At 44.3% G+C, this 14,071-nt stretch overlaps 1 protein-coding gene across 5 annotated transcripts in view; it reads left to right on the top strand.

The window, feature by feature from the left end:
- The first annotated feature begins 549 nt into the window (after nucleotides 1-549).
- The window catches only part of LOC147124316 (intracellular hyaluronan-binding protein 4.S-like), a 36,761-nt gene continuing 23,239 nt past the window's right edge, over nucleotides 550-14,071 (top strand). For 4 of the 5 annotated variants that reach the window (XM_085984933.1, XM_085984930.1, XM_085984924.1 and 1 more), the window contains exons 1-3: nucleotides 550-1,147; nucleotides 9,101-9,251; nucleotides 13,684-13,833. In XM_085984933.1, coding sequence (XP_085841059.1) covers nucleotides 745-1,147; nucleotides 9,101-9,251; nucleotides 13,684-13,833 — 704 coding nt within the window. In that variant the 5' untranslated portion in view covers nucleotides 550-744. The remainder of the gene's footprint in view (nucleotides 1,148-9,100; nucleotides 9,252-13,683; nucleotides 13,834-14,071) is intronic. The other variant, XM_085984919.1, reaches the window with a different exon arrangement.

The raw sequence follows: 14,071 nt of genomic DNA, 5'->3' as shown, positions 1-14,071 counted from the left end.
CTGAATTTGGATGATCAGCCATGATCTCATTGAATGGCGGAGCAGGCTCGAAGGGCCGAATGGCCTACTCCTGCTCCTATCCTATCTTCTATGTTTCTATGAGTACATTTTTATGAAGCTGGCTGGAATCTGGCTAAAATACAAACTGCTTCTAGATTTACCAATTCTGGGCGCAAGAGTATTACCCTGTGTGACATTCTTGGGACAGTGTGGAAATAAAATTTCGTTTAAAAGTGAAATGGGGGGGGGGGGGGACCTTGAAATAATAAATGTAAATGGTGCATTAAAATATAGTTGAGTGTTATCTATTTAGGCGAGTGTAGGATATGGGGCTCTTTTAACTAGTAATAAATGTATTAGAAAACAAAAAGAACAAAAGAACTTTTTAAAAGGTGGTGGGGGGGCGGAGGAGAGGGAACAGCTGCTACTTTGGAGACGATATTAAAAAATGAATAAATGCCAGTTAATATGAAGCAGGGTCAGAGAGTGCAGTCGGTTAGAAAGGAGGAGGGAGATCAATAAAGGCGCCATATTGGCGGGTGTGCGGGGCGAGGAGCGCCAGGAGGAGGCGGTGGTGAAGGAGGGAGGAGCTCCCCGGCTCTGGCCGTGCGTGGATGCGCGCCAGTGGCAACCCCGGACCGGGGGCTAGTCTAAAATAACAGTTTAAAAAAATATATATAAACTAAGCTTAAAAGGGCGCCGGGAAAGAGGGTCGGTGCGCGTTGCCTGCTCGGGAGGAGGGCTATGAAAGGAGTTATTCTGGCCAGTCCCGCAGCCGCCATGCAGGAAACCTTCGGCTGTGCCGTCACCAATCGCTTCAACCATCTGCTGGACGATGAGTCCGACCCCTTCGACATCCTCCGAGAGGCCGAGGAGAAGAAGCAGAAAAAGAAAAAAGAGGAGGGAGGCAGCGGCGGCGGCAGGAAAACTAAAGCCGGAGCCGGGGCCGCCGCCGCCTCTTCCAGCAGCTCGGCCGCCGCCGCCGCTTCAAACGCGGCCAAATCCGGCAGGAGAGAGTCGCAGAAAGCTCGGAAAAACCCTGCCGGTAACGAGGCCGGCTTCGGGCCAGCGGCCTCGTCCGGCAGCAGGCCTGCGGGAGCCGGCGGAACCGAGAATGTCTTCATCGGCAACATGCAGCGGAAAGAAGGTCCGTGCCTTTCACTTCGGAGCCGTTTTATACAGAAATGCGATGCCCGTTCTGTTGGGCGTTTCGCCTCATTTTCAAAGCAGTGCGTGTTCTTCCAATTGCGTTGGTTAGCGTGGAGTGCAGTGGGGTTATGGTCTGCATACAATACCAGTTTCTCATTATAAAATACAACTTGGTGTTTGTGTTTACAAACGTGTTTTCGGGGTGGGGACACAGCGTGTGCTCGGTTTCGCTCTGTGAGCCCCGCGTGTTGGGAGAATGCGAGGAGACTTTGTGGAGAAGTCGGGGGGAGGGGACTGAAAGGTGAAACTTTATTTACATCTTTAAAAGCAGTCTTGGTCGGATCAATGAGGAACACAAATGCAGCTCTTTTTTTTAAAAAAACAACCTTTTTGAGCCATCCATCAACAGATTGTGTGTAAAATCTAGCATTCAGTAATTCTGCAAACTGGGAATGTATTGTTTTGAGTGCGGAGTTTAAATGGAGGAAGGAGAGGTATGGGGGTTTTGTGTGTGCGCGAGAAATGGGGGTTGGGGGTGTGTGTGTTAAACATAGAAACATAGAAGTTGGAGTAGGAGTAGGCTATTCGGCCCCTCGAGCCTGCTCTGTCATTCAATGAGATCATGGCTGATCATCCAAACTTGGTACCCTGTCCCCATATCCCTTGATCCCTTTAGCCTTAATAAATATATCTAACTCCTTCTTGAATATATTTAATGAATTGGCCTCAACTGCCTTCTGTGGTAGAGAATTCCACAGGTTCACCACTCTCTGGGTGAAGAAATTCCTCCTCATCTGTGTCCTAAATGGCTTACCCCTTATCTTTAGACTGTGACCCCTGGTTCTGGACTCCCCCGCCATCGGGAACATCCTTCCTGCATCTAGTCTGTCTAGTCCTGTTAGAATTTTATAAGTTTCGATGAGATCCCCTCTCATTCTTCTAAACTCCAGCGAGTATAAGCCCAATCGACCCAATCTCGCCATATATGTCATTCCTGCCATCCCAGGTATCAGTCTGGTGAATCTTCGCTGCACTCCCTCCATGGCAAGAACATCCTTCCTCAGATAAGGCGACCAAAACTGCACACAATACTCAAGATGTGGTCTCACCAAGGCCCTGTACAACTGCAGCAAGACACCCTTGCTCCTGTACTCGAATCCTCTTGCTACGAAGGCCAACATACCATTTGCCTTCTTAACCGCCTGCTGCACCTGCATGCTTACCTTCAGCGACTGGTGCACAAGGACACCCAGGTCTCGTTGCACTTCCCCTTCTCCCAATCTATTGCCGTTCAGATAATAATGTGCCTTCCTGTTTTTGCCACCAAAGTGGATAACCTCGCATTTATCCACATTATACTGCATCTGCCATGCATCTGGCCAGTCACCCAACCTGTTCAAATCATACTGGAGTTTCTCGGCATCCTCACAGCACACACGCCTGTGTGTGTGTGTGTATATGTGGGGGGTGTGTTGGGGCGTTGTTTACTGTCATCCCCCATCCTGAGTTTCTCAAATATTCCTCCTTCAGCCTGTGCACTAAGCAGCTCCTCAACCTGTGATTTCAATCTTCATCTCTGCTCCCCTTGCCCCCTCTCTTCTAAATTCACTACCCTACTGCCTTCCTACACCCCCTACTGCCTTCCCAAACCCCCTATCTCCATATAAACACTCTCAACCATAATCACTGCCACCCTCTCAACTTTGCTATGTCCTGTGGCCTCTCTACTCCCATAGTATCTATCACTGACAAGGCTGTCTCTGATCACTTTCTTGTATCTCCCACCCTCCCATATCCCTTTAACCCCACCTCCTTCTGTGTCCGTCCCTGGAAAAAAGCTCTTCCCCCCACCACCCCACGTCATTTGCAACGGCACGATCAAAGCCCCAACAGTCTGTTGACTTACATTTCACACAATACTTCTGTGTCCACCTTTTCATGTCCTTGTCTCCAGCAAAACCTTTGAATGTCTCTCATCCTGGTTAAACCTCCTCGTGTGACCTCCATCATCACTCTCTCAAGTCTGGCACACAACTGGTTTAGCTATTTATCAGCCGATCTGGCTGGACCACATGAAATGCTATCGGACCTCGCTTTCCTCTGCTAAAACTGCCCACTACTCCAGGATCATCTTGCACAGCAAAGATAACTTATTTTCTCCACTACCAACCTTTCCCTTGCCCCTTCCCCCTTCCATCCTCTCCTCCCAAGAAGTGCGAGAAGTTCATGGGTTATTTTTGTCACTAAGATTAAGCCCATTTGTTTTGATGCCTATCCCCTTCCCTTTGTCCATCAAGTCAAATCTTTCTTCCCCCCACTCCTGCCCTAATTGTGAACCTGCTTATTTCTCTTTCATCTCCTTGTATGCAGTCTCTGAGCTCAACTTGTTCATGAGACCCACCTTCTGCTTCCTTGACCCCATTTCCACTAAACATGATCATCCAACTTCTCCAACATCAAAATGCTGCCTTTTGGCAATAATATCTGTGGACATTGGGCCAGCTTCCACATGTACACAGATCACAGCCAGCTCTACCCTGCACCTCCTCTCTCAACTACTCTTTGTTGTCAGACTGTTTGCCCAATAGCCGGTCTTGGATAAGATGCATTTTAGTCCAGTTGAACATTGGGAAGACTGAAGCCATCATCTTCAGCCACAAACTCCATATTCTCAACACCGATTTCAGCCCCATTCCTGGCCATTGTCCCAGACTGTTTGCAATCTCTGCGTCTCAGCGACCCCTGAGCTGAGGCTCCACTCCATATCTTCTCCAGCACAAAGAGTGCTTACTTGCACCTTTAGTAACATCTGTTGCTGAAACCCTCATCCATGCCTTTGTCACCGCCAGACTCGACTATTCCAGCGCTCTGGCGGACATCTTGTTCCTCCACCCTCCATAAACCTAAGATGATCCCAAATTCTGCTGCCCAAGTCCTACTCCCATCACTGATCTGCATTGAATTCTGGACCCCAACCCTCCACTATCCTTGTGTTTCAGTCCTTTTATGGCCTTGCCTCTCCCAATCTTCTGTAATTTCTCCTGCTGTACCACCCCCGAACACACTCTTCCTGTGACTCTGGCTTTCTGTGTATCCCCCTGCCATTGGTTCCTGTGCCTTCAGCTGTTGCGGTAACATGCTCTGGAATTTCTTTCCTCCTTTTAAAACGCTCTCCTTCAACTAAGGTTTTGGTCACCCTCCTAATATCATTTTGTCGCCGTGTCCCTTTTTCTCTGATTACACCTCTATGTAGTGCTTTAGGATGTTTTCCATGTTAAATGTGATATTGAAATGGATTTGTGAAAGGTAGGTTATGCCTGACAACCCCGATTGATTGATTTTTTTTGAGGAGGTGCCGAAAGTAGTGGACAGGGGAATGTCTATGGATGTTACTTATATGAACTTCCAGAAGGCATTTGATAAGGTCCCACATAAGAGACTGTTAACTAAGGTAGAAGCCTATGGAATTGAGGGCAAATTATTGACCTGGTTAGGAAATTGGCTGAGCGGCAGGAGACAGAGAGTAGGGATAATGGGTAGGTACTCACATTGGTAGTAGATGACTAGTGGTGTCCCACAGGGATCTGTGTTGGGGCCTCAACTATTCACAGTATTTATTAACGACTTAGTGATGGCATAGAATGTCATATATCCAAAATTGCCGATGACACAAAGATAGGCAGCATTGTAGGCAGTGTAGATGGAAGCATAAAATTAGAAAGGGATATCGACAGATTAAGTGAATGGGCAAAACTGTGGCAAATGGATTTCAATGTAGGCAAATGTGAGGTCATCCACTTTGGACCTAAAAAGGATAGAACAGGGTACAGGAAACTCTCGTTTAAACGGCACACAAATATCCGGAATTCTCTATTAACTGGCAAAATTCATACTCCGCAAACAACACCTCAATAACCGGAAATGCCGCGGTGGCCGAGTTAGTCAGTGGGGGTAGTTCTCCAAACTGCCACTACTCAGCTTCTTGGCGCTGTTGGGAGTCGGAACACCTCAATAACAGGGGTCTGACTCTCCCGTGCTGCCGGTAGTCTCTTCCGATCCGCCAATTACTGTATACTGCACATTTCTTGATTTTTTAATTTTTGTTAAAAATAGCCTCGGTAGATGACCTTCAGTCATCCGGAATTTTTAATCCGTCGGTGCCGGATACCAAAGAGTTTCCTATACTTTCTAAATGGTGAAAAGCCAGAAGCAGTGGAGGTCCAAAGAGACTTGGGGGTCCAGGTACATAGATCATTAAAATGTCATGAACAGATACAGAAAATAATACAAAAGGCTAATGGGATGCTGGCCTTTATATCTAGAGGATGTGTGGACTAGAGTACATGTGTGTAGAAGTTATGCTGCAGCTTGCAAAACCCTGGTTAGACCACACCTGGCGTACTGTGAGCAGTTCTGGGCACCACACCTTAGGAAGGAAATGCAGCGTAAGTTTACTAGAATGATACCCGGACTTCAAGGGTTAAGTTACGAGGAGATATTACACAAACTAGGGTTGTATTCCCTAGAATTTAGAAGGTTAAGGGGTGATCTGATCGAAGTTTTTAAGATATTAAGGGGGAACCGATAGGGTAGGTAGAGAAACTATTTCTGCTGGTTGGCGATTCTAGGACTAGGGGGCATAGTCTAAAAATTAGAGCCAGACCTTTCAGGAGTGAAATTAGGAAACACTTCTACACACACACAGGGTGGTAGAAGTTTGGAACTCTCTTCCGCAAATGGCAATTGATGCTAGATCAATTGTTAATTTTAAATTGGAGATTGATAGCTTTTTGTTAACTAAAGGTATTAAGGGATCGGGGCCAAAGAGTTAGATCGTAGATCAGCCATGATCTCATTGAATGGCGGAACAGGCTCGAGGGGCTGAATGGCCTACTCCTGTTCCTAGAAATGCAAGTTGTTAATCTTTTAGGAAATAACCAGATACCTTTAACTCTGAAGTGATATTACTGTATCTGATGTAGCACTTTAAATGACTTCTTTGATAGCTACATACTATGGTATGTCTCCCATTATAGAGGTTGTGAAATGACAAAAGAAAACCATAGGATAGGATTTTTATTTCTTTAGTATGCTTAACCAAGAACACAAATGATTCCTTGAAAGGGAATTAATTTGCAAAATTAATCTGTACAAGAAAAATTAGTTGCAAACTGCTTCGTGTTAACCCATTTGGTCGACTTGCTTGTGATGTACTGCCAGGGTCGGATCTCCTTTTGATGGAAGGGCATTGCCTAAACTTGGTAAATACTTTCAATAAATGGCTTTTGATAATTGAGGTTGTGTGTGTGACTGGAACTGGGGTGACTATAGGGTACAGTTGCAAATGGGTAGTTGCAAAAATAGAATGGCTGTAAAGTGGGTGTAGATTTAAAAAAAAAAAAAAAAAATTGTCACTGAAGTGAGCGGACCTTTTTTTGATGAGTTGTCTATTCTGCACTGTCCAGGCCTTTCCATAAAATTCTACCACACAGTTTAGGACATTGATTTTCAGCCACAAAGTTTGGGGCATACTGTATCACATCAGGTTGTCTAGAGGCTGCTAAAAATATAATTTTCCTCCTCTTGCCCCTCTGTGTGCATTCATATGTTAAAAGCACTGGTTGACATTTTGTTAAACAGTTTTTAAATGTTTCTGCCATGACTCTCTTCCCTCCTCTTCCCCACCCCCCGCCTCCCCCCCCACCACCCATATTTCTTTCCAGAGCCTTAGGAGGTAAAAAAAAAATCAGGCCAACTTTAAACTTACTTAAAACAAACTCTCCCTCAAATGGCCCCCTTCCAGGGTTTCATCAGTGCAACGCTGCCTTAAATCCACCACTGGGTGGTATGAGAACAGCTCGAGTAATAACCTCATGCAGCACTGTCCCTGAATTTGGGAGTCCTGCAAAATGTGTAATTAAATCTGTAGCACCACCCAGGAACACATTTCACCACGGAAGCCGTTACATTATTAGCCAATTTAATACAGGGTAAAACTAACACTTGTGCGAAACCAAACAAGCTTAACTATGGATTGGTTTCTGGTGGACCACCGTTTGATTTGTGAATGGCCAATAACAAATTTAAAAGATTATGGCCTAGAAAGTCACTGGTGCCCCATTTGGGGGCGCCAGTCTCGCCGGAAGTACCGCCCCAGAAGGAGTCGCGAACGCCCGCCGGAAATTCAGTTTCAGCGCCCCAAACGGAAGCGCGGCGTTACTCGAGGCGCCCCGCATCCCTCTTGGGGCGCTGCAACTGAAAATCGCAGCACAACGTGCCGCAGTGCCACATGCTGCGGTACAGCGTGCTGCGGTACTGCAGGCCTTCCTCCCCCCCCCCCTTAAAGGGGAGGGGCTTGCTGCAGCGCGATCGGCGATCGCGAGTGCCGGCAAAAGAGCCCGGCACCGAGGAAAAGTGCCGGGCTCTTGGGACACAGCCGGCACAATGCGGTGGGGGGGGGGGGGCTCAGGAGGCCATGGACGGCGGCGCGAAGAGGTGCTGGCAGGTGGCCAGCAAAAAAAATGGCCGCTCAGCGCCTCTACTGCCGCAGGTAGGCCCCCCTGAGCCGGTCGCAAATTACGACCAGCGTTAAAGCAGGGGGCGCTACCAAATTTGGCGATCGGGGCGCTGCGCACACCAATGATGTCATCGGTGGCGGCGCAGCGCTAATGGCTAGCGCCGCCATTAGCGCCCTGCTAAATATAGCGGGAGGCGTGGCCAGTGGCGCAAAACCCACGAAGTGCCCTCTTTGGGCGCTAACTGGTGGCGCAGCCCACTGAATTTCTAGGCCTATAGTCCAAAAGTGAAATACTGCAGATGCTGGAAATCTGAAATAAAAACAGAAAATGCTGGAAATACTCAGCAGGTCAGGCAGCATCTGTAGAGAGAAACCGAGTTAACGTTTCAGGTCGATGACCCTTCATTAGAACTGGAAAAAGTTAGAGATGTAGCAGATTTTTAAGCAAGTGTCGGGAAAGGGAGGAGGGGAGGAAAGAACAAAAGGGAAGGTCTGTGATAGGATGGAAGGCAGGAGAGATTAAAGACAAAAGGGATGATAGTGCAAGGCAAAAGGAGATGGCAATGGGACAAGTTAAGAAACAAAAGATAACTCTAGATGAGGTGTAAATGGCACTGGCTGAATCAACAGCTGCCATGTGAGAAAAAAATGTAATAAAAAGGGGCTAAGGTTATAGTCTGAAATTGTTGAACTCGATGTTGAGTTTAGAAGGCTGTAAAGTGCCTAATCGAAAGATGAGGTGCTGTTCCTTGAGCTTCATTGGAACAATGTAAGAGGCCGAGGACAGAGAGATCAGAGTGGGAGTGGAGTGGAGAATTAAAGTGACAGGTGACCGGAAGCTCGGGGTCATGCTTACAGACTGAACAGAGGTGTTCCGCAAAGTGGTCTCCCAATCTGCGTTTGGTCTCCCCGGTGTAGAGGAGACCGCATCGTGAGCAGTGAATACAGTATACTAAATTGCAAGAAGTACAAGTAAATCGCTGTTTCACCTGGAAGGAGTGTAGATTATGGTGCCAAGCATATTGTTTAATTTTTCTTAATTTTTTTTTTTTAGCTAGACATTCTGCAACACTAAAAGAATGAATAATTCAAACACATTTTGATGAGAGAATCACTTTTAAAGACTTGCTGTTCTTGGGACTCTCGTCAGTATTTGTAAATCTTCCATTTCATTGAGTAAACTGCAGTTTACATACTGAGAGTTGTGTTAAAGCTGTCCTCCACCTTGGCCTATGTGACTTCTGCAAGCCAGTATCGTCACGATAGAATGCACAAAGTTCCACAGAGCAGCACTGCAAATATAGTTCGCAATTTTTTTTTTTTAAAGTAAAATTAAATGCCTGGCTGTATTTACAGGTAGGTACCTGGCATTAATTGGCCTTATCTGCTCAGACTGCCTTAACATTTGCATGTGTTTAACTTGTGTTTCATCAGGTCCAAAGAGGGGCCCAAAGAGGGCAGAAATGCGAGGACTGAATGAGAACCAGGATATTGAAAGAAAAACCGAGAGACCAGACCGCAGAGTTGTATTCCGAGAACGCCGTCCTAATGAAACGGAAGGAGCTACTGAATTTTCATTAGAAGCGTAAGACTTTAATCGGTGTTCGTGAAATATATTAGTTTTGCTCTAGGTAGATTCCTCTTAAAAGCAAGCAGCATTTTTCTACAAATCTTCCTGCATGTTTGGTTTTAACCTTGATGGAGTGGTTGGTGGGGGTGATGGCGAGGGAAGTTACTAGGATTCACAGGCTGGTTGAAATTTAATGTACTATAAGGTTGTTTTTTTCCTTTTGCGTTTGTAACAGTTTCTCTAATCTTTAACTTCCTTGTTCTGGCACCCATGGAACATTCCTTGTTTGATCACTTTGTAACCAGTAGTAGGTTGTCAATAGTGGCTTGTCAACCAGATTCCTTTGCACTCTTCTCTGTTTCCTTCCTTCCGTTCCCTGTGAATTGAATTAAATGATCAAGGCCATTGGTTTATAGTAACTGAATAAGTCACATTCCAATGTTATACGACAGCATATTTACTGATGGTTCATGGGATATGAACTTACTTGTAGACAACTGTAGCCATTGGTTTACAAAGACTTGCATTTTTGTAAATGCCATTCAGGATTTTATTGGTATTTTGGGGATCAAATTCAATGATTTGTCTTTTTTTGTGAAAACTGTGACCTGAGGTAACGATCCTAGTGAGTGTGAATGTGTAGTATTTATAATTCCTCAATATTTTATACTGCACTTAAAATAAAGATATCATGTACAGTAAACTTGTTTAAACGTGACCTAAATATCAGGAATTCTCTATTAACCGGCAAAATTCATACTCCGAAAACAACACCTCAATAACCGGAAATGTTGTCGAGTCCGAGCCTCCCGCGGTGGCTGAGTTAGTCAGGTGGGGGTAGTTCTCCAAACTGCCACTACTTGGCTTCTTGGCGCTGTCAGAAGTCCGAACTCCTCAATAACAGGAGTCTGACTCTCCCGCGCTGCCGGTAGTCTCTTCCGACCCGCCATTTTTCTGTGTGTCTCTCCATCTTCAATTATCTCCTCCATCTTGCATTATGGCATTCCCAAAAGTTGGTCCAAGCAAAAGGACTTGGAATAAGTGTACAGTCAACTACAGTACTGACTACACTCGTTTACTGTAAGTTTTATTTTACTATTAAGTCATTAAAGAGTTATGGATTACCCTCAACTGGCAGTTATATTTAATCAAGCATCTTCCACCATCCACTTAACACAACATTCTGTAGGTGAGTACCCAATTACTGTATACTGCACATTTCTTGATTTTTTAATTTTTATTTGTTAAAAATAGCCTCGGTAGATAACCCTCTCCGTTATCCGGAATTTTTAATCAACCGGCACCATGTCGGTACCAGATACCAAAAAGTTTCCTGTAAGTTCTTATAGTGGTTCAGTGATCTTCCCATTACTGCCCCACCCTTTACTGAGTAGTTGGGCTGTGTAGAACAGGAATGTCGAGTGTTTGATCCCCAACCTGTGTTTAGTTAACTGGAGCAGTGGTAGGTGCACTGCCCTCTGCTTTGGTACCCCTGAGTTCAGAAGGGAAATAACTGTTCAGTATCCAGCAACCCCTGCTGAAAATGCATGTATGCTGGATTCCTCCCTTCAACCTTCTCTTTTTCCCCCCCCCCCCCCCCCCCCCCCCCCCCCATGCAGATGAGTAGCCCGCTAACGCAAACAGTCAAGACCTGAGTAGTGGCCACTAGGCCATGAACCTGGGAGTGCTAGCAAGGAGTTGATGTTTTCTAAAATGGAGGGGAAAGTTGGTAGGTGGGGGGAAGTGATGGAGAGCAAATGTGTAAAGTAGGGACAGGTTAGATTACTTGTGCACAGTGATGTACTGAAGGCAATTATGATCTTGCAGCAAAATTGCTGTGACATAGTTAATTTTCTGTCATGGAAGATGTTAAGTATCAGTTGTGTCATGGAGATGTGTGTGTGGTGTGATTGTATATGTTTTATAATCTAGTTGATAAAAGTTTGGTTGAGCTAACTGCTTTACTATACAGTATATAACTGACCAGGTTGAAAAAGGAAGCTGGCTTTTATTTGATATATTATGAGAAAACCCCGCTTGCTATGGATGCTGGTGGCTTTTAGAGGAACTAGAGGAACTTTTTCTGTACAAAGTACTTATTTCCCCCCCCCCCCCCCTTCTCTCTCAAAAAACCCCTCTCCTGCAGTGGAGGGGGTTGAGTAGATGTGGGTTAACCCACAGATTGATCTGGAGCATCCTCTTGCATGAAATGGAGCTTCAGTAAGGTGCACCATAATGTAGGCTACATTGTAATCTATATTGTTGGAATCACTCAGGAGAGAAAATGGGTCTCGAGTCTGAAAATATTGTACAGAAACTAGGATATTTACCCAATGTGGAAAAAATGGTATTCTTTGGGAGAGATGGGTGAGTACTTTGTACAGAAATACTCGCCTGTCCTTTTCTGTTTTTAGTCAGTTTAATAAATTAGAATAACTCTCCTATTGCTGTGACCTCCTACCACCAGACTAACTGGGACTGTGGACTCTTTTTTTAACTTTTAATGGTATTAGAATATTCCCTATTTGCTGAGTATATTGCATTCAATTTTGTCACTACAGCCAGGACTGTTGCTTTCTGAAATGGAAACCTGCTGCATGTAAATTAGTTTAGAGTGACAAGAAAAACCAGGTGTGCACATGAAAAGACACTTAATGCTATCTCGGCATTACTGAAATTTAGATATCCTCTGCTGAGTCTATTGTGTACCTGTGCTTAAGGCATGTGAAATCAGCAGCGAACAAACTAGATTAAACGAGGCAAAGATTATTTTTGACTTTAAATAATGACATAATTACCCACAATGTTGAGTAAAACCCTTTTGTGTATGAAGTCAACTTTCACACACTGAAGTCAAGTGTGAGTCAAGTGAACCCGGTACATTTTTCAGGACTATGTGCAAGAAGAATCCCAAGGTATTTCTTTTACCTTTCTGTTTTTCTGTTGATTACATTTCACCACATACAATTATAAAGAGTGCGCAATCCACTTTTGAGGTCATTGCCAGTGCGCCTGAAATGTGCTGCTGGGAGTGGGCCTGGGTTTGACTATGCTCTCTCATTTGGGAGCAGCTGTTTTCTACCTGGCAACTCTGGCAGACAGCACGAGATTGCATTTTCATGCATCAAAATGCCTCTTCAGACAGGAAAGCTTTATAAGAGAAATAGAGGACATAAGATCATTAATGGAAAATTAAGATTAGGAACTTGGGGGCAAATTAATGCCATTGTTTAATTATCAGAGTGCTATACCATTGCACAGCCCATTTTTTCATGACCTTTTTAAGGATTTGATGGGATACATATACTGCGGAAATAGGACATCTACTCCAGCAGACAGGAGCAGTGTGCTCCAAAAGGTGAACAAAAACTCAGCTCATCACTGCTAGATAATTCTCAGTGAGGTTTAAAAATTAAAATTGAAGAATGGGCTGCTCATTAGGTTGAACATGACAAGACTGTAAGGTGTTTAATGTCTTTGTTTTGCTCTTCAACTAAAGATAGTATCTTTAGTTCTGTGCCTTTCCTCTCCCCGCGCCCCCTTCCACTTCAAATTTGGAGGAAGGATCTAATTAAAATATGAATTTAAACATGCTTATTTGAGAAGAAGCTTTTGGTTATGAAATATTGTTGCAGAGTGTATTAATAAATAAAAGGTGTCAATTAGCTTAATATTTACATTTTATATATTTCTTGACTTTCATTTGAAAAATGGACAGTAGTAAAAGTAAAGGCTGCACCATATTACATGTAGACATTTATTTAATGCAAGTGTGAGGGGAACACATTTATTTACCTACCTGAAACGAGCAAGGAAAATCATAATCTTTTGGGCAATCTCTTAACTTCTCTCAATCCTCTTAGTAGAGATGTGAAACCCTCTGAGTCACTGAGCAGTTCCATGTGAGAACTGCCAGTTTTTCTCATTTTTGCAAGGGGCATGAAATCTATTCCACTAGCCACAAGAACGTGTGCAAGAGAAGAACCCCTTCTGTTTTTCCCCCCCCCCCCCCCCCCAAAATCCTCCTGATCGTTCCAGGGAGGAGCTTGGCCTTCACTTAGCCATCCCTTGCCGCCGCAGCGCCATTTCTGAAATCGGAATATTGTACTACAGCAAATCAGTGGTGTGGTATATTAGTATGACAGTGCATTGAGCCATCATACTGCCAATTTGACCTCTTAACACGGAGTGCCAGCAGCAAAAAGAAAAATTCAGCTTCAAACCCATGTTGTTTTACAGCTGCAAAAGCAATATGATGAACCATTGAGCATAGCAATAAGCATGATATTCAAGCTAGTAGTTGCAATATTGTTTTGTGATGAACATTACTAATGACTATTATGACTTGTATTTTAATGTTATCCATTCTAAGCTGTGGCGATTTATTAAAAAAAAAAAAAAAAAATCATATACCCTATATTCATTGCAATTAACTTTTGTTTTGTAGACCAATTGACAGGATGGACAGGCCATCAGTGAGAGGGCGTGGAGGTGGAAGAGGCCGTGGTCGAGGAAGAGGTGGATTTCCCAGGAGTGTCGATGGTTTTGATCCAAGAGGAAAACGAGAGTTTGAAAGGCATAGCGGAAATGACAAAGTGTGAGTTGCTTGAACAGTACAGTAAGTGAATCAGGATGGTAATGCTGTAGAAATCAAACATGTTGGAGATGAGGTATGTCTTTTACAAGGAATGTTGCAGTGAGTCATAATCTGGGCTCGCGAGTGGAGAGATAGATAGTCGTACCTCCTCAAATGTTGTTTTATAGTACTCCTGTGAAGTGCCTTGGAACATTTTACTATGTTAAAGGTGCTATATAAATACAAATTGTTGTTGTGT

The sequence above is a fragment of the Somniosus microcephalus genome, chromosome 1 (genome assembly GCF_052327205.1).
Source record: "Somniosus microcephalus isolate GS21.2 chromosome 1, FLI_Smic_1.0, whole genome shotgun sequence".
Lineage (NCBI taxonomy): Eukaryota > Metazoa > Chordata > Chondrichthyes > Squaliformes > Somniosidae > Somniosus > Somniosus microcephalus.
This window is presented reverse-complemented; position numbering and strand designations above follow the sequence as displayed.